The sequence below is a fragment of the Calidris pugnax genome, unplaced genomic scaffold (assembly GCF_001431845.1).
Source record: "Calidris pugnax isolate Ruff unplaced genomic scaffold, ASM143184v1 scaffold56, whole genome shotgun sequence".
Taxonomy (NCBI): domain Eukaryota; kingdom Metazoa; phylum Chordata; class Aves; order Charadriiformes; family Scolopacidae; genus Calidris; species Calidris pugnax.
The window spans coordinates 14145587-14165048 of NW_015090839.1; the positions used below are offsets into that span (position 1 = coordinate 14145587).

General features: G+C 35.1%; 1 protein-coding gene across 1 annotated transcript in view; it reads left to right on the plus strand.

The window, feature by feature from the left end:
- The window catches only part of RYR3 (ryanodine receptor 3), a 210802-nt gene that overhangs the window by 101760 nt on the left and 89580 nt on the right, over window positions 1-19462 (plus strand). The window contains exons 33-40 of the mRNA XM_014941650.1: window positions 833-919; window positions 1291-1517; window positions 2548-3349; window positions 3867-4067; window positions 4654-4756; window positions 8613-8750; window positions 16187-16460; window positions 18106-18220. Of these exons, the coding sequence (XP_014797136.1) occupies window positions 833-919; window positions 1291-1517; window positions 2548-3349; window positions 3867-4067; window positions 4654-4756; window positions 8613-8750; window positions 16187-16460; window positions 18106-18220 (1947 nt within the window). The remainder of the gene's footprint in view (window positions 1-832; window positions 920-1290; window positions 1518-2547; window positions 3350-3866; window positions 4068-4653; window positions 4757-8612; window positions 8751-16186; window positions 16461-18105; window positions 18221-19462) is intronic.

Below are 19462 nucleotides of genomic sequence, written 5' to 3' on the forward strand. Positions count from 1 at the left end.
GCTTATTTCTTATTTATTTTTTGTCAGAGTTAGGTTGATGGTTGGACTAGATTATCTTTAAGGTCCCTTCCAACCTAGACAATTCTATGATTAAAATATTTAACTGAACTCCTGAAACCTTGAATTGATTGTATATAGTGTACCTTTTTTCAGCCACCCTGGAACACTGAAATCTTTTTAATAATATACTATTCTATAAGTATCTCTTTAATTATTTTTTTCACCCACAGTATAGGTGTGGGTGATCTTGTAGAGAATTCTTCAGAATAAACTGGTGTTACTACTCTGATGCAAACTTTTGAGTCCATCTATAATGGGGAAATGAGGATAATGTAGCTGTCAAAAAGTGCCAAACCCAAACAGATGCTTTAAAATTGCAGCACCGTGATTCATTGTGATTCTCTGTGAATTTATAAGACTGGAGACAAATAGTAAGCCTGGAAAGAAAGATCTTTGAGAGCCGAAGTATTGTAGGTGTCAAGTGGCTGGATTTTTAAGGACCTGCTCTAGAATGAGGTATTGTATTTGGATATGTTTGAGAAGAATCAACACGTAGTGTTACCAGAAGTTCTTCTTACAGGTGTTGAGAGAGCATAAGGCAGCAGACACACCTGTCTGAAAGTTAGGTGGGCCTGTAAAGATATCTCATACTATATTAGATAACTGTGTTAGAGGTAAACTATAGGCAGAGACTAATCAACTGAATATGTCTGCAGTTATTTGATATTGAAGTGTAAGCTATATAGTATTTATTTTATATCATATGATATTCTGGGAGATTCTTGTTGATTTTTTAGATTTTTAAAATTTTTTAATCTCACTTCTCTTCTAGGTTGAACCAAACACAAAGCTTTTTCCAGCAACTTTTGTACAGCCTACAAGTACTAACCTGGTTCAGTTTGAACTTGGTAAATTAAAGGTACAAAATATTTTCCACAAAAGTGCTCTTTTAAATCTGTTTACTTCCACAGAAATTCTGCAATTGAATTTGTTTAGGAAGATTAAATCAATGGTGTGACTTTTTATTTACTTCTACCTTTACTTCTGCAAATGTATTTATTATATGAAGCTAATCTTTCAACAAATCTAAACTGCATTTGTCAAAATAACTAGTGTTATTTAGGGAGAACACCATTAATGTTGGGGTTTTTTAATGGATTTTGTTTATTACAATAACTTATATATTTCTATGAGTTCTTTGCTATCAATAAATTTTAGTTCCCTTTGATATTACAGGTTTATTCATATTAGATGTTACAAAAATAGTTTTAATACACTTATTTGTTTCAGAATACCATGCCTTTATCAGCAGCTATTTTTAAAAGTGAAGAAAGAAATCCTGTTCCTCAGTGTCCCCCTCGCCTTGATGTGCAAACAATTACACCTGTTCTATGGAGCAGGATGCCAAACAGCTTTCTAAAAGTAGAAACTGAGCGTGTCAGTGAACGTCATGGCTGGGTTGTGCAGTGTTTGGAACCTCTGCAGATGATGGCACTTCATATCCCAGAAGAAAACAGGTACATTTGGAAGGAACTGACATGACTTGATGTGGAAAAAATGCACTGAAAGCTGCTATCTGGGTATTGGTTAAACCTGCCTTGGAGAATACTTACACTAGAGTTGTTTAGAATTTCTGATCTGCTATAATATATTCATGAAATTTAAGTAGATACAAGAGGCTGAATAATTTTTAATGCCATGTGATGAAATTTACCTACATAAGAGAAAACACGACTATTTGATTTTATTTAAGTTATAAAATAATACCTCTTAAATCTCTAGGTCTTCAAACATAGAGATTTTTCTCAGCTTGAAAAAAGCAAATAAAAAGAACATGCAAGTACTATTTTGCTGATTTTTTTTTTTTTTTCTGTAATAAAAACATGTAATCTGTTTCTGTCTCATCTGCTCTGAATTTACATGTTTTAAGTTCTCATGTTCTTATTGACAAGATCCCTACTTCTTAGATTTTCATTGGGTTTTATTTTCAGGGTGAGGATAAGAAAGATGTGTCCAAACATCAAATATCATAACCAGTGACAAATCAAACTATAAGCAATAGTATAGAGGAAACTTAATTTAACTGCTGTACTTTTATCCATTATTTTGCAACTTCTTTTAATAATTCAATAACCAATTTTATTTATTGTTAATAAAACTGAATTCAAGAAAAGAGTAAAAAATACTGCTTTGTGGAAAAAATGAAACAATAATCCTCATTAATCTATACAGACACTGTTTATTGACAGGATTACAGTAGAGTTGCAGCATTCTAAACACATTTCTTTTAAAAACAAGCTCTAATTTACCCATCTTCTCAATCTTACATTTTTCCTTTTTTTTTTTTTTTTTTAGAGTACCAATCGTCAATAATCTCAGCAAATAATTTGGTTTAATGGTGCATATGTTAAGATTAGTCAGTATCAACTTTCGAATTAATGGTTTAAAGTGGAACTGACCAAAATGTGCAGAGATTATAAAAATTTGCTTTTACAAAATTATGATTCATGGAATTGACTGGTGTTCTGTTTCTTTATTTCATAACAGATGCGTTGATATTTTGGAACTATGTGAACAAGAAGATTTGATGAAGTTTCACTACCACACTTTAAAACTCTATAGCTCAGTCAGTGCTCTAGGTAACACTAGAGTTGCTTATGCACTTTGTAGCCATGTGGATGTATCTCAGCTGTTTTATACAATAGATAATCAATACTTACCTGGACTCCTACGTTCTGGATTCTATGACTTGCTTATTAGTATTCATTTGGAGCACGCCAAGCAAGCCAAGCTCATGATGAACAATGAATTTATCATTCCAGTTACAGATGAAACTCGAACTATTAAATTATATCCTGATGAAACAAAGAAGCACGGCTTACCTGGAGTAGGGCTTAGCACTTGTCTGAAACCAAGCTTTAATTTTTCTACTCCATGCTTTATTATGAGCAGTGAAGAACGTCAGACATCCAGCCCAGAGATACCCCTTGATATACTTAAATCCAAGGCTATAAGTATGCTAACAGAGGCGGTACAGTGTAGTGGCACTCATATACGAGACCCTGTTGGAGGACAGGTTGCATTCCAGTTTGTTCCTGTTCTTAAACTGATAGCAACGTTGCTCATAATGGGGGTTTTTGATGATGATGATGTGAAACAGGTGTTACTCCTCATTGATCCCAATGTGTTTGGAGATCACAAGGAAGAAACAGAAGAGAGGACAGAGAAAGAAGAAGTTACACAAGTTGAAGAAAAAGCTGTGGAAGCTGGGGAGAAAGCAATAAAAGAAACGAAAGCTCCCGCAAAGGGCTTATTGCAGACAAGATTACCAGAATCTGTTAAGCTTCAGGTGACAATTTAATATAAAACTATTACATATGTTCTACTATTCATGAAAGAAAGGTAGTGTTTTTTCTCTAGTTTGTAAGATTTGAAATCCTGAAGATCTTTATTCCACTTTGCCTTATAACCTCACATTAATAATCAAATTTGATGATGATGCAGTTATTTCTGCATGTATCTGCACTCAAAATAGACACACAAATACTAATTTCATAGGTGTATTTTAAGAGAGGGAGAGTTGGACCAGGCAATCTTTAAAAGACCCTTACAACTCAAACTATTCTATGATTCTGTGATTCCTACATGTTTTGAGTACATGAAATGAAAGACTGTGAATGTGCTATAGAATTATCGATCAGATAATACAATTGTATAAATATGTCACCTTTACAATGTTAAAAGAGAAATATGGGGAAAAAGTCTCTCATTTTTACAGTCTGTTGCAAAGTATACTATCCACTGCATTTCTTCCCCAATTAGAGTTTGTTAAACTGTTGAACTTAAGTCTGTTTTTTCTATCCTAGATGTGTCATTTACTCAGTTATTTCTGTGACTGTGAGCTACAACATAGAGTGGAAGCAATTGTATCGTTTGCAGACCGTTATGTATCAAAGTTGCAATATAATCAGAAATACAGGTACAATGAACTCATGCAAGCCTTGAACATGTCTGCTGCTTTGACTGCCAAGAAGACTAAAGAATTTCGTTCTCCTCCTCAAGAACAGGTAATGTTAAACAAACGGTTAAATCTAAGGCTAAAAGATATACCTTGTGATGATAAAATAGAGTTCTGATTTCTAAACTACCGTTGGAACTGCTAGAGAACCAAAATTAAATTTGAAATAAAATTTATTAAGATGCCACAAAATGCTGAATGTCAGAATGCTTATACCCGTACTCAAGAATTCACGCTCTAAACCAAAGTCAACTTAGGATTTCTCAACAATATAAAAAAATTGAACATTGCTGCCCAATGCTGAGGAGCTAACATTCATTCAGTTCTGCAAGATGATGATAATTTGATAATTCTAGTGGCTAAAAATTAGCATGAAGGTAGTGCTGACATCTATACATTGGAAATAGTCTTTTCTACCTCCAGGAAATTTATTATTAAATGTAACTGTATCTTGATGTTAATTGTAATTAAAACTTATAAAGTACCATTGCTTTAGAACTTATCTTAAGTTGCATTAGAAATCTGTTATGTTAATTTGATTATAAATTTGAATATAATCAGTTAAAGTGTGACTATATATTAGAATATGTCTTAGACTATCCCAGTATTTTAACTATGTTTTAATTCCCTTAAAGATTAATATGTTGCTGAATTTTCAACTGGGAGAAGATTGTCCCTGTCCAGAGGAGATTCGGGATGAGTTATATGAATTTCATGATGATCTGCTAATTCACTGTGGTAAGTGGCAAGGTTTTGTTACCTTTTTTTGTTTGCCTTTTTGAGACTTAACATGAAAAAAGAACAGACCAGTTAAAAAAAAAAAAAATTATTAGATGCGTTATTGTCTACTGTGACTTTCCTAACAGACTTTGGTGTATATTACAAAAAATATGAGAAATCTGTGCATGGTTTCAAGTTTCATTGTTATATAGCTATCAAACATTATCCAGTATTATTCTGTTTATATGTCAATTTTAGACTTACTTAGAAAAAATAAAAATGATCCCAATAATAAACTTGGATTACCTTAAAAGATTTAGATAGGCATGTGTATGTGCACAAGCAGATAAAAGGTATTGAAAGAATATTATTGCTGTTAAGCTGAGCAGTAGAAAATTTAATAAAAAACACTAGATGAGGGGTGCAGCTGCTGTTTTTGCTTAGTTTCCTGACGTATCCATAGCTGTGACCATCAGTCATTATAAAACACCACTGCACTGCCGATTACAGCTTGAGTTGCCCCAATCCTTGAATTTGAATTTCCCTAAGGTATCCTCAAGGGTGAGCTGTATCAGATACCCTGTGCAATTTATGTGGGTTAAACAACCACATTTTGCATGTGATGCCAAAAATCTTTTGTTAGTATATTGAAATCTTAGTCTAATCAAGACAATTACGGATTTATTAGTCCATTTACAACGATACTAACGTTTGCAGCCTGAATCATCTGGTTATTACTGCTGCTTCCCAATAATTATGCAGTTAAAACACACATACACAAGCTTTTTCATATCCACCTACTTGGTAGGCATGTTAGTAGTCACTCTTCCAGTGCATTTCTTGGTCCTTTGGTTGATAGCACCCATTTTGTTCAAGAAGAAGGGGGCAGGGTCACTGCAGTGAATTGACAGCATCTCGAGTTCTTCCCCAGGAAGGGCGCAGTAATCTTTATAGTTTCTTACCCCTCTTCCTCCTTCTGTTTACTTGGGGTCACTTTTAAATGTTTACTAATAAAGTCTGCTAGTTCTTTCTTCACTGATTACGCCTAAAAACGTTTTTACCCAGTTCATGGAACTGCATTCCTTTAGTGACCTGTAATTAACAGTTTGTGATTTCTGTTTGTAGCCATGGTGCCTCCGATACCATTCTGTGCTTGTGTTGTTAAGGCTTCATCTATGATCTTGTGCTGCTATTTCTGAGTAGTCTATTAGAATCTCCAGCAACCATCAAGCTGTGATTTTGCGATAAGCCAATTACCATTTTTCAACTACCTCAACCAAGGATTGAGTAGGTCAGTGGGCATCTAGGTTATGTTTCATTAGCTTATTTCTTAGGATATTGTGCAAGACCGTATTAAAGGCCTTAAAATCAAGATTTGTGTCTGTAAGATTAGCTACATTATAGGTGGAAATTTAATTGGTTTAACATAATTTGATTTTGACAATCCTGTGTTGATTGTTATTCATCCTGGCTTCTAAGTGCTTACCAAAAATTTTCTTTCATTCCAGCATTTTTCTTCCAAGCATTAAAGTGAATAGTTAATATCCTTGTATCTACTCTTTCTCCCTATTTTTGTTAAGATAGATACCATCATCTCCATTGGTCAGTTACTTAGCACTTGATCTGACCTCTGATTTTCAAAGGTAATGCTATTTGTCATAGAGAATTCTCTGAGACTCCGGGATGAAGGTCGTGGAAGACCCCCAGCTTACTTGGAAAAGTCTGAACTCTGCAATATGTTTATTTTACCTTGTTGCTGGTCTCAGTTGCTAGTATTATTATGGAGTTAGCTTAGCTCCTGATCACTCTTCATCTTTTAATGAGGTGAAACCCTACTGATTGTGGTTTGTTTTTTTCTTTTTAGGGGTGTACTTTTATTATTGTTTACTACATTAAAACTGTGTATGTTGAATGAGAGAGAGACCTGAAGATAGAGAAGGCACAGGCTCATGATTAAAATAGTTTAGTGATCCTCTGAATTCTAAACAAAACAATATTCATTACTTTGTACACATTCATCATAGGTGGTCACTGTGGATAAATGTTCCTCATTATATGTGTCCTGACTTAGTCCTAAAAATCAGTTCTGAGCAATCACAGCTGCAGATAAAACGCATAGGAGTTGTGCTTGGAATATTTAATGAGCTTTGTAATGCTAAGTATATTTTTTGATCTAAGTGGAAAAATATGTATGCAATCAAGTAATTAAAGGCTGCTTCATAATGAATATATGTGAATAGTCTGAATTAAAGTTACCCAGGCAGTCTTAATCCTAGCATGTCCCAACTGTGAGTGGTTAATTTTGCTAGAAAAATAATGTCCTCTATCATAATTTTTATGTGTAATTTCTTGGTTATAAACAAAACAAACAAATTTACAACAGATTTTATTACATAATATCAAATCGACACTTATCTTGGTTGCAACCATCTGTTCTAGCACACAGACCTCTGGCACTTGAATTAACTGATTAGCCAGTAGCAACATGAGATGGTCAGCTTCTGAATGGATTGCAGTTCTAAGACGATGCAGAATCAATAATGAGTGATATGGAGCAGTGAATGAGACCCTGTCTGAGGCAGTCACAGACCACATCTCCTTTGGTCCAACACTGTCTTAACTCATCATCCCGGTACATTTCTTCTTGTCTGTCCATTTTAGTTTCTCCTCCCGGGGTCTCTCTCTTTGCTTGCAGGGCCTAGCTATTTTTTTCAGTGCCAGATAGTTTCTTGTTTTCTTTAGCATCCTTGTCTGCTTTCTCTTTCCTCTCTTTATGGGCTACATCTTCTGTTCATACTTTTTCCAGATGCTGACTGTAGCCTTCCTTTGTTCTTAGCCTTTGATTTTGCACAGCCAGTCTCACTTTTCCCATTCCTTAAATTCCATATGTAGTCTCCAATTTCAATTTCTAGTTCTATCATTCTCTCTCTCTGCCTCTGAATTTTATTCTTCCTACTCACTTAGTCACTCCTACTCATAACTTCAACTCCTTCCCCTTGGTGGCTGCCAGCAGCAAAGTTTCTCTAACCTGATACCACATTTCAGTCTTTTTTCCTTTCTTAGTTTCTTTTTTTAATACAAGTTTTAGTCTCTGCAATTTATTTTTTTCCCTCAGCTCCATCTTGTGTCTTTTTAGTATTCAGTCTGGAAGTCTTTTCCTTTTCTCAATTTCACTTTGACCAGCAGCCAAACAGCAAAAGCTTACAGTTCTGGTCTGAAGGGAACCTGCTTAGATGTTCTGTGCTTCTGCACATAACACATGTGTCTACTAAGATGATGTGAAAGATTTGAGAGTGCTTTGAACAGTTGTGAAGCACTGTAGCGAACTGAACTGTGTTAAAGTACCTTGTAAAATGACATCCCATCTCATCGTATACATTTTCAAGAAAAATGTTTATCATCAGTCTGATCTCTGAACATCTGCCGCCTTAGTTTTAAATTCAGTTTATATGTTTGTTTATGACTGCAAAATATCTCAACTGAAAAATTGTACTATATCATGAGATACAGACATAAATTTCTTTAGCTTACATTCTGCAATATGAAACAAAGGATTATATATTTAATCAAATATGACTCTGAGTCAAAATTAATTGCCATAGTAGTTTTTAAAAAATACCACCTCTTCGGTCATAATACTGAAAAAAAAATACTATAAATCTGGATATAAGAAGTATGTGTACTGAAATAAACATGATTTGAGGGCTGCTACTGTAGCTAACACGTTAAAGCTGCTGGGCATACAACATTTTTTTCCGGTATGAAATTTGCTGGTTAAAATATTCCTGTAGATATTTTGGTACTGTTTAAATATTGCAAGAGTTGATTTTCAAAGGTTAAGTTTTGTTTCTAACCAGTTTTATTATCTCCTAAGGTATTCCACTAGAAGAGGAGGAAGAGGAAGAGGAAGACTCCTCCTTGACTGGCAAACTCCGTTCATTAATGTATAAAATCAAAGGTCCACCAAAAGCAGAAAAAGTAGAACCTAAGGAGGAAGAAGAGAAATCTCCTAGTAAGTTTTCTTTCCACATAAATACTTTTGTGATGGAAGTGTTAAAGGCGTACACAGTAAACAAGAGTGTATTTTCTAATAAAACTTTATAGCAGGCTGAAAAAGGAGACTAGCCATTTAAGTTGCTTCTTAGTTATCCTACATACTGAACATCTTAGATGCGTTGTTAAACAAGATGTTAAAATGGAAGATTCTGAATCCAGATTATTAACCCTGGGATTGAAAATTTGCATGTTCTTTACAGAGAAATGTAAAAGTTCATTATGGCACAAAAATCTAGACTCGAGCATTCCAAACTTGAGAAGTTTGCATTTATATGCTGTGGGTTTTTTTAATGCAAAAACTTTCTTCTTTACAGCTTAACTCCATTTCATTTTTCTTTGCTGTCTGAGAAGCTGTACGCATCTCAGTAGCAAGACATATATGAAAAAATGGTTTTACAGTTCTTGTTTTTTTGTATATAAAGGAATGGCTTTCACTTACTTCACTTGATGATGGTAAATTTATGCATTCATTAAAGACTAATAACTTCTGGTTTATCTCAAGCATCACATACATGCACATACATATCTCTATATTATATCCTTTCTGAATTAAAAAAAAAAGGTAAATCTATTTGATTAATTAAACAGAGGGAACATCTTTATTCTCACAAATAAAAATCTGTATTCATAAATTCTTGAGTTATTCATAAAGTCTTGAAAATTTTCCAGAATTTAGTATTGCTACTTTTTATTCTGCTCTTTGCTTCTATAGATCTTTAACGTATGTCTCTAAAATCAGAGGGCAATGAAAAATACTATCTGGATATCATCAGTTTGCCTGAAGACCTTTCTCTATAGTTTATAAATCTCATTGCCCTTTACTGTGAGCTTTCGTGTTGCTTGAATAGACAGATACCATTTCGCAGAATGTTTTTTTAACGTTCTTTTCTGCAGTGGAATATTATAGAGGAGGAATACTGGTATATCCCTGTGTTCTTCCTGAGTAATATTAAGCTATTAACATTTCAAAAAAACCAGAAATATTTAACTCAAAACACATGAAAAGTTTATGTGTATGTTTGGAAGACTAATGAGATGAGAGACAGTTTAATCCACACACCTGGGAACAATATATATCTGGGAGACTGTATATTACATCACTGAAAACAGTCCTTCCACCTAGCACAGATGAGTAAGTGCAACAGAGCTGAGAGTAACTGTTGGACAATACAATATTTATTCAAAGTTAATTCGTTTAATGGTGTTTAAAAGTAAGCCAATAGATAGTCTTTATTCCTTTGTTTTCAAATCTGTAACGCCGTGTGGCAGCGATATATAGAGCCACAGAGTGACTGAGGCTGGAAGGGACCTCTGGGCAGGCCATGTGGTCCAACCCCCCTGCTCAAGCAGGGCCACCTATAGCTGGTTGCCCAGGACTATGTCCAGGAGGTTTTTTAATATCTCCACAGCCTCTTTGTTCAATGTGTGCCAGTGCTTAGTCACCCTGTCTGTCACCCTCACTGTGAGTCACTGTGTTTCCTTTTGTTCGGGTGGACTCTCCTATGTTTCACTGTGCGCCCATTGCCTCTTATCCTGTCACTAGGTTCTGAAAAGAGCCTGCCTCTGTTTTCTTCACCTCCTCCCTTCAGGTATTTATTTACATAAATTGATTAGATTGCCCCTGAGCCTTCTCTTCTTTAGGCAAAACAGTCCAGGCTCTCTTGTGGTTGATGCTGAGCAGTTGGACTGGCAATGAGATTGCCTCATTCTTCTTGGGATACATATACACAGAAACCTACATAAATGCTCTGAAACACTTGAAAACACAGACTTTTTATTCTGAGCAGCATTCCTGTACATATACATTCTCATACCCTATTCTCTAACACAAGGAGGAGTGTTCAAGGTCTAAAGAGACAAGATGGGTTTTGTGCTTGTGATTCCGTGATTCCTCTTCCTCTACTGACTGCATGGGCTTTTTTTTTTTTTTTTTTTTTTTCCTTTTTTGGCCACTTCCCACAACCACAAGCTGATAGGAGCACAGATACTGCCAACCAAAAGTTGGTTTTTTTTTTTTTTTTTTTTTTTGAGCCTCTTTGAGCAACTCACCTGGCTTTTACTGCCATGTATTACCCCCAGTGAGGTTGATGTGTAGTGTGAATCTCAGAAATTTTGTCTTTGCTGTCATATATTTATGAGTTTTCAGTACTTATTAGTGACTATGGATGGTGAAGAATAAGTAAGGCCAAAAGCCCAATTCCTTCATGTCTTCGTTTAGAACATACATTTTTGCTGAGGTTTCTCATTGCCTGTGTGAATCAAGATTGGCTTTTGCCATAAAACCATCCAAATTGTGCAGAACTGTATGAGTGACTTGAGGTTGGTCTTCCAACCAAAAATGGTAATAAATGCGCCTCTTCTATTTCCAATTTGCTCAGTGTGGCCTTCGTGGTGTGAATATTCATAGGAAGGAACTCTTTTCTACAAAGAAATCATCTTTTCCTCTAAGCATGCATTCATGTCTACTCACAAATGGATTTTTATCTTAGGAGTACCAGCAATTTAGTGTTAATGATGACTTAGTAAAATTTGTTTTTAAATACAAGCTAGAACTCAGAGAATAAACACGTTGAGGCAATAAATTAGCATTAATTATGATGATAGGACTTTTGTAACTGTCAAATCATAATTTACATAAGGCATATATATGGTGGACTCATCATACAGCCTTGAAAAATTGTTAAGGTGCTGCAGTTTCTTGTTAGAAGTTAAATTGGAAAAGCATAAGCAACTATCTTGGCTGATTATCAATGTCACCACGCATAGTATTCAGATTGCTCCCAGCTTCTGTTGTAGTTGATTCTGTTGGCCTGCCCTTCACCTCCTTCCCCAGGCCAGAGGCTTGTGGTGTGATAAAAGGCATAGTATGCCTTATACACAAGAAATGTCAAGAAAGACTTTTTATTTTAGATAGTGAGTGATATGTCTGCTCTTTAGTTTTGCTGCAGGTAGAAAGGAATGATCAGTGATCTTGTTCATGCATTTTGGGAATAGAAACTGTGGCTGTCAAGCTCACTTAACTAGGGCTTTTCAGGTGCCTCAAACTTAGGGAGTGTATCTGCTCTTATAATATTAATATTTCATGTAGGACCGTATATTCTGAATGGATACACTTGATTACCGGTCGTAGAGCAGAAATCAGGAAATAGAATTTACTGGCTTGAACAAATGCCCTCATTCAGTTCCTGCATTAAAACAATGAACCATGGATGTCTCTAAGTGATCTTAGTGTGGATATGAGAATGTTTGTGTGAAAAGGTTAAGTCTCTGTTGAATAATAGCCACTGCATATTCAAGAAAATAAAAAGATGCAATTGTAGCATTAAGTTGAAGAATCATAGATTATGTCCTTTGAGACTTTGTTCCTTAGAGTGCTACTTACACTGAAACCACAGAATGTTAACTTACTAGCTGTTACTTACAACAGACTTCCCCACTGGCTGTTAGCTCAATTTTTTGGTTACTTGTTTTTTAACTTTTGATTGTAGAACGTTTGGTTGCAATGCAGTACATTTGCGATTTGCAGTCAAAAAGAATATCAGACTGTTGCTGAATATTATTGACATCGTGCTGGAGTCATCACATTTGGTTGTTTCTCATCTATTCTCATGTTTTGGCTGAATTGCAAGATCTTTTTCCTCAGGTCCAATAAATGCAGTGGCTTCTTCATTTCAGTACAGGGTAAAAGAAGGTAGAAAGGATTAGAGGGGAGGAAGCAACAGATCACTGTCACAATACATCTGATTAGAAAAGTGGACTCTAAGCAGACTCCGCTAAACCTAAACTAAGATGCACTGAGGGCCTAAAAGCAGCCTTGAAAGAACTATATTCTCATTTCCTGAGGTTTTTAATTAATCTTTTTAACTCTAACGTAAAGGATTATTAATAAAGTGTTTGTCAAATTTTGCAAGTGTTTCTGGTTTTCCTCTTTGCAGGAGTTCAGCTTGAAGTTCTGAGAGTGTACCGCTGTGCTTAGATGTGGGCGAGTATATGTAAGTGGCTGGGAGTAGCAACTTGAGAGGTCTGTAGTTTTAGGCAGTAGAAATGGGACTGCAAAGTTCTGTATCTTTAAGAAATATTCAGATAAGAAATCAGTCCTGGGAATCAGTCTTATACATTTGGAGCTAGAAGGACTAAGCGGACTCTACAGTTTTGGAAAAATATGATAGGTAAGACAGGCTGTACTGATTTAGACCCACCCAACGCAATACCTTATTTCAAACAGTGACCACAAATGGCTTTCTAGGGACACGTAAGAATAAAGCAATCAGATATGGTACTTGGAATTTTAATGCTGTCCCAGTCTCCAGTTACCTTCAGCTCAGGAGAGTTCCTGACTCTGAAAAGGTTTATCTTTTTATATCCCCATTGTATCGTTCTCACAGATATCTCTGTAGTCTCCACTTGAGCAAATGTAAACCTTTAGCATCTGCCACATTTTTGTGAGCTTTTGCAAGTTTTAGGGTTCTTTCATATAAAGAAACACCTTTCTTTTTAGCTTAGCTCCTGCCTTGTGAACGGGCTTCATTTGATGGCCTCTTCTTGTGTTGGATGAAAAGGTGTGACTGAACTATGGATTAACATAATGGCATCATATGCACTGCTTAAACCATTTCTTTCTTAATAAATTCTGGTTTTTGATTTTATCTTTTGACTTGCAGTGAATTTGAGTTCATATTTTTATAAAGTTGATCAGAGAGGTCTCCCTCTTAGAGATATTCAGAAACCATCTAGGTACCTCTAAAAGTCCCTTCCAACTCAACTATTCTGTGATTCTGTGATTTTCATGTATCTATCTGCCAGATCTTATCTCATCATTCTATTTATAAAAGAGGAATATATTTTCCTGCCTTATTTTATTTACAGTGACTTTATTTAAACCGAATTTCATCACCATTTTATTGCCTAGTTTTGTCCTTTTAAATTCTGCATTTTTTTTCAGTTACACTCATATTTACTGTCCTTCATAATTTTGTATAATCACACTTGTTTGTGTCTGCTTATCCCCTTCTCAAGTCTTTCAGGGAAGAAAGGTGCACAGCTATATGCAGAACTTCACTGCTGTTTCTCCCTCTTTGTGACCGCTACCATATAGTTCTAACCTCCGTTTCTTACCATTTGACCAAAAATTCATCCATGCAGGGACATGGCTAATTGATTTCTCCAAGGCTATTTGCCATACTGCCTAAAAGTAATTACAAATAGCAGTATGCTACTTAAAAGCTTATCAGAAGAGAAAAATAAAAACTTTCAAAGATATTAAAACCTAAGAAACACTAACACTGGTTACAGAGAAACATTTTCAAAACTCCAGAGAGAAGCTCTAAAAAACACAGAACCATTTTGTTGCACTTACACATGGGAGCTTCTGCATAGACTATTCAGTATCAGGGAAAGAATTTGTTTTTCATTTGCTCATTTCATGAGAATGTGTTTCTTGAGGAATATTATGTTTGTACTAAAAATCGGAATAATCTTTTAGTAATATGTATAAATATCTGACAATTAACTCAAGTGTATAAAATTGCCCTCATAATTGAGTCAGTGCAAATAATATTTTTGTTGCCAAAGTGGAAAATAGATATTTGGAGTGAATCATATGGTATTTTCCAGCATCAAATGAAATAATCCAAAATATCACATTATTTTGAAAGTAATATTCCTTTCAATCAAACAAAAAATATATATTCCTGGCAGTACTAAGGGACTGAAAGAACTAGATTTGTAAAACAAAAAGACAAAAAAATATCCACACTTTGTGAGAGGGACCATCAGCTGAGCTTTCAAAGACCTAATGTAATTTCACAGGAGGAAACCTTAGCTCCTCTTTGAGTTTAGCACTTCGGTTTTCTCTTTATCCCATGTTTATCCCCTTCTCCCTCCAATCAGAAAGCCAGAATAAGTAAATATATTCTTTAATAAGATCATTGACTTTCGGACGGAAGTGTGTTTTATTTATGTAACCAGAAATCTGTGACACTCAGTAAATTTGAAAGCTGTGGGAAATTATTAGTTATTCAAGGAAAGAAAAGTTTAGTGCAAGAATCAAAGAAGAGGAGGTTGCCTTGTTGTGGTGAAAGAAGAAATTGTTTTGATTGCAGAAGTTATAGAGTGTTTTGGAACAAAGTTTTTTTAATGTTTTCATTCGTAACATGCCCCTAAGAATAGGGCTGTCTAAATGAAATACATTGGAAGAACTTTGGGAAAGTCAAGAGGTAACGTTGCTGGAAACAGATATAAAAAAAACTTGTGTTCTTTTAAGAGGGAAGGTGATTATTCATGTTCTACTTTATATCATCAATGAACATTGGTTGGAACAAGGACTGGAACATGTGCTTAATTTTCAGTAAATTTCTTAAACTCTGGACTCAGAATAATTGTTTTCAGGGTCATTGAATATGTAATGTATACAACAGAACTGCTTCAAGCAATATGCATGTGTAGCTCCAAACAATACAATTTTTTTAGAAACTGTAGTCCCAAGTGACAGTGACTTTCCCTAAACAGATGGGAAATACAGGTTAAATTCCCCAATTCTAGGCCAGTTTGTATCTTCTACTCCTGAGTGTGTTTGTGCCATCATGCAATTTGGAGGTGTTTCCAGGTAGATAATCTTTTTGAAGACAATGTAGACCCTTTGTTTGAACAACAAAATAGCGAAATATTCATCAAATGAGTGAGCAGCAAAAGCTGTTCAAGCCACCCCGGCTATTCCCTGAATTGGATATTTGGTTTAAAAGGCAGCTGTCTCATCCTCCTTTCTTGCATTTTTGTAAGTTTAGAACAGATTTTGTTCCCTCCTCCCCCATGACAAGATTGATTGCCAAGCTGAGCTCACATTCAGGAATATTTCTGCTGTAATTCAACTCATACTTGTCAGCCAATGAACTGTATACTCAGAACTTAATTACCAATTTCTGTATTCCAAACCTAGGCTGATGATCATTAAAAATGTGATATTTCTTTGGCATTATAAAATTAGATTTCAGTCCTTCCTAATGAAAAGGTGTTTGAGCTGCACTTTGTGCTATTTTATAAATCTTGATGTAGAAATGAAGGATAAATTAAAAGTTTAAATATGACATATAGCTTCCAAGGATGATTCTTAGAGTCATGATCAACTACGTTTTCTTTGCCAACAATGCTGGTATTGACTTGAATGCTAAGTAGATGTCTTTTATTTTCCGTCTCTCGAGAGCATCACACTTGTCTTGAAAGATCTAAAAATTATTTTTCCAGTTGGAGAATCCTATTCAGTCTGCTTGTGTTCCTTTGCTCTCTTACAACTGCCTCATTGTCTAGTGTTATCTAATATTTTACTACAATATGCATTTTTAACATTTTCTGTTGTTATAATACCTAATGGCATTTTATGTATTTTTATTCTTTTAGCCACATTGAAAGAACTTATATCCCAGACTATGGTGCGCTGGTCCCAGGAAGATCAGATTCAAGATCCAGAATTAGTTCGTGTTATGTACACCCTCCTTCGTAGGCAATATGACAGCATTGGTGAGCTCCTGCAAGCTCTGAGGAAAGCATACACAATTAGTGCTGCCTCTGTGAAGGACACCATTAATCTACTTGCAGCACTGGGCCAGATTCGCTCGCTTCTCAGTGTCAGGATGGGAAAAGAGGAGGAATTGCTAATGATTAATGGATTAGGGTATGTAACTAACATAATTTTATTTTTAAGTTTGTGTAAATCTTTTTGTTATATTAGTAAAACCATCTTAGATCCTGGATGAAAGTTACTGCTGTACTAAATTGCAGATACGTACCAGAAATTTTCACTTTCACAGATATTTGCAAGATGGCTCCAACTGATCTCTCTTGCAGTATCAAATGTGTCAGTTTCTGTGAACCAAGGTATTTTCTCATGTGAAGAAAACAGTTAAGCCTAATGCTTAAAGCTTCATCAAAGTACATGTTTTAGCATCTCTGTAGAAAACATATAACTTAAATCTTTATTGGTGTCAATACTACATCTTTCCCAAACTTAAAGCTCACATTATATTTCATGCATGAGTGAATAAACTTGCTGATATCTTTTTAATTGGAAAGTTTGTGCAGGCAGTTAGGTAGAACCAGCAAAGCATTGTTGAATTTTTCAAACTGTTTAGTATTTATTCTGTCACTATCAGTGGCAACATAAAGCATTTGAACATGGGAGACTACTTATTTTATACTTTTTAACAGTACAATGATAAATAATTGCCTTTCTGTAACACCTGCTGATGTGAGAATATTTGTCTCACATTAAGAACATTGAACAGTTTCTCTCCTTTACAACAGAGGTAAGATCTTCCAATATTATTACTATTTCACTGCAAAAATTGTATTGTTTTTGTAAAAATTGCAAAGATTAATTTCTTCAGTTGAATTGAGCACATCAGGGTAACAACTCATTATATTATGTCACAATATTATCTAATTTGTCCCTGATGCTGAGTTTGTAAAGCTGCTGAGCATTTTAGGAGGGATAAAGGGTAAGTTTTGGCTAAACTCAGCATGTGCACAGCACCTTTCCCAGAGGTGCTGTATTACAAGTCATCTTCCGTTCCTGGTTTTCTGTATTTCTTTAAAGCAGTCATGATGTCTGTCATTTGCCATTTGTTTTTAACAGGTTGACCTAAAAATGTTAGAATCCTTGGATTCCCTATCAAAACACATAAAATGTGTTCTGGATTGTGAAACCAATAGAGTGAATTCTAGAACATCTTGAGAGGATGGTGGGCAGACTGAAAATGTTAAAATATTCCTATTTAAGGGGACTACATGCCATTTTACATCTTCTGACAGATGGCTGTAATTTTGGAAATATTGATGAAACACATTTAACAGATAACCTTGAATATTAAGTCTATTTATTGTCATCTACTTTGTGAACTGTGAAAATTAATTAAGGAGTGTTGCTGCAGAGGAAAGATTAGATTCAGATTTCTTGATCCCTATTCTCTACTTAAAACATGACAATATATTCTTTTCCACTTAAATCATTGCAGAATATGTTTTTCTCTTTAAATAGAACAGATGGTAAGAGCAATTTCAAGATGAAGAAATGCCATTTTGAACTAATTTAAAAGTTTAGATTCTTATTATATAGAATTCATGAAAATTAGAGGAATGACAGTATACTGAAATGTGAAGCCTTTAGTTTTCAGGTGGTTTTGTATTATGCTGAAATCTAAGAATTTAAATTTATCTTACTACAGTGAATGGACATTTCTGAAATCTCTGATGATGCATCAGAGATTTCAATTAAAACCATATTTCTTAAAAACACATTGTTGCCTTTTCTTCTATTTTAGGGATATAATGAACAACAAGGTGTTTTATCAGCATCCTAACTTAATGAGAGTCTTGGGCATGCATGAGACTGTTATGGATGTGATGGTGAATGTGCTTGGAGGAGATAAGTCTCAGGTAATTTCACTGTAATTTTATTCTGTGTTTTGCATTTTGAACCTTTTCAAAAGTATAGCAGATTTTAAAGAATAAATACATGAAGAAAACCAGATATCCCTCATGTAAGATAGATTTTGCTTGTCCAAATTTAAAGATTTATTAGTGTTAAAAATTGAACAGTTTTCATGCTACTAGAGAGAGAAGCCCAGCATTCTAGGACATGATTTTTAAAAAATGATAGAGATGTTTTAGGTGATTCATTTATTTTTTAATAGGACTTGAAAAGGTTTTATCCTTAGTTTAAATTAAATATATACATTACCTAAATTTATGGGAGGTGTAGCTCTGCTAGGAAAATATACCTCTTCAATTTATTAGCAATAAACTATAATAAGAGACTAACACCACCTTAATTTTGAATGTTCAAATACTTGAATTGAGCAATAATTTTCTTGTAGAGTTTTATTGTCCCATTTCTTAGCATTATGCTTGAATATATATGTGTTAGTTTAAAGGCAGAGTGGCATAAATTTTGAGAAGCCTAACTGGACATTTAGGCTACTGAAGAAAGTCAGAAGTAAAGTGGGCTTATCTTCTTTCGTCTCTTTGCTTATGCCTCATGCTTTTGTCCTGTTGCCTTACTCCCAAAAAGAGGGGACTCCTCTAATCCCAGTACTGCTCATCATGTCTTCTTTTGCCTGACTGTTCATTCCTCTTATGCATTTGCAATGATTTTCAGCCCATTTTACTATCGTGTGCTTATCTTGTCTCTGACAACTTTTTGTTACTTGAAAGGTTGTGCGGCTGCACCTCTCTTTCTTTTCCTCTCTGGTCACATAGCTTATATACTTCTGTAAAATACTTATAACTTGTGTCTTGCCAAACCATAGATTCATAGAATGGTTTGAATCGGAAAGGACCTTAAATATCATCTTGTTCCAACCCCCTGCCATCGGCAGGGACACCTTCCACTAGACCAGGTTGCTCAAAGCCCCATCCAGCCTGGCCTTGAACATTTCCAGGGATGGAGCATCCACAGCTTCTCTGGGCAACCTGTTCCAGTGTTTCACCACCCTCACAGTCAAGAATTTCTTCCTAGTATCTAATCTAAATCTCCCATCTTTCAGTTTAAAACCCTTATCGCTCGTCATATCACTGTGCTCCCTGATAAAGAATCCATCCCTGTCTCTCCTGTAGGCCCCCTTCAGGTACTGGAAGGCTGTTATAAGGTCTTCCTGGAGCCTTCTCTTCTCAAGGCTG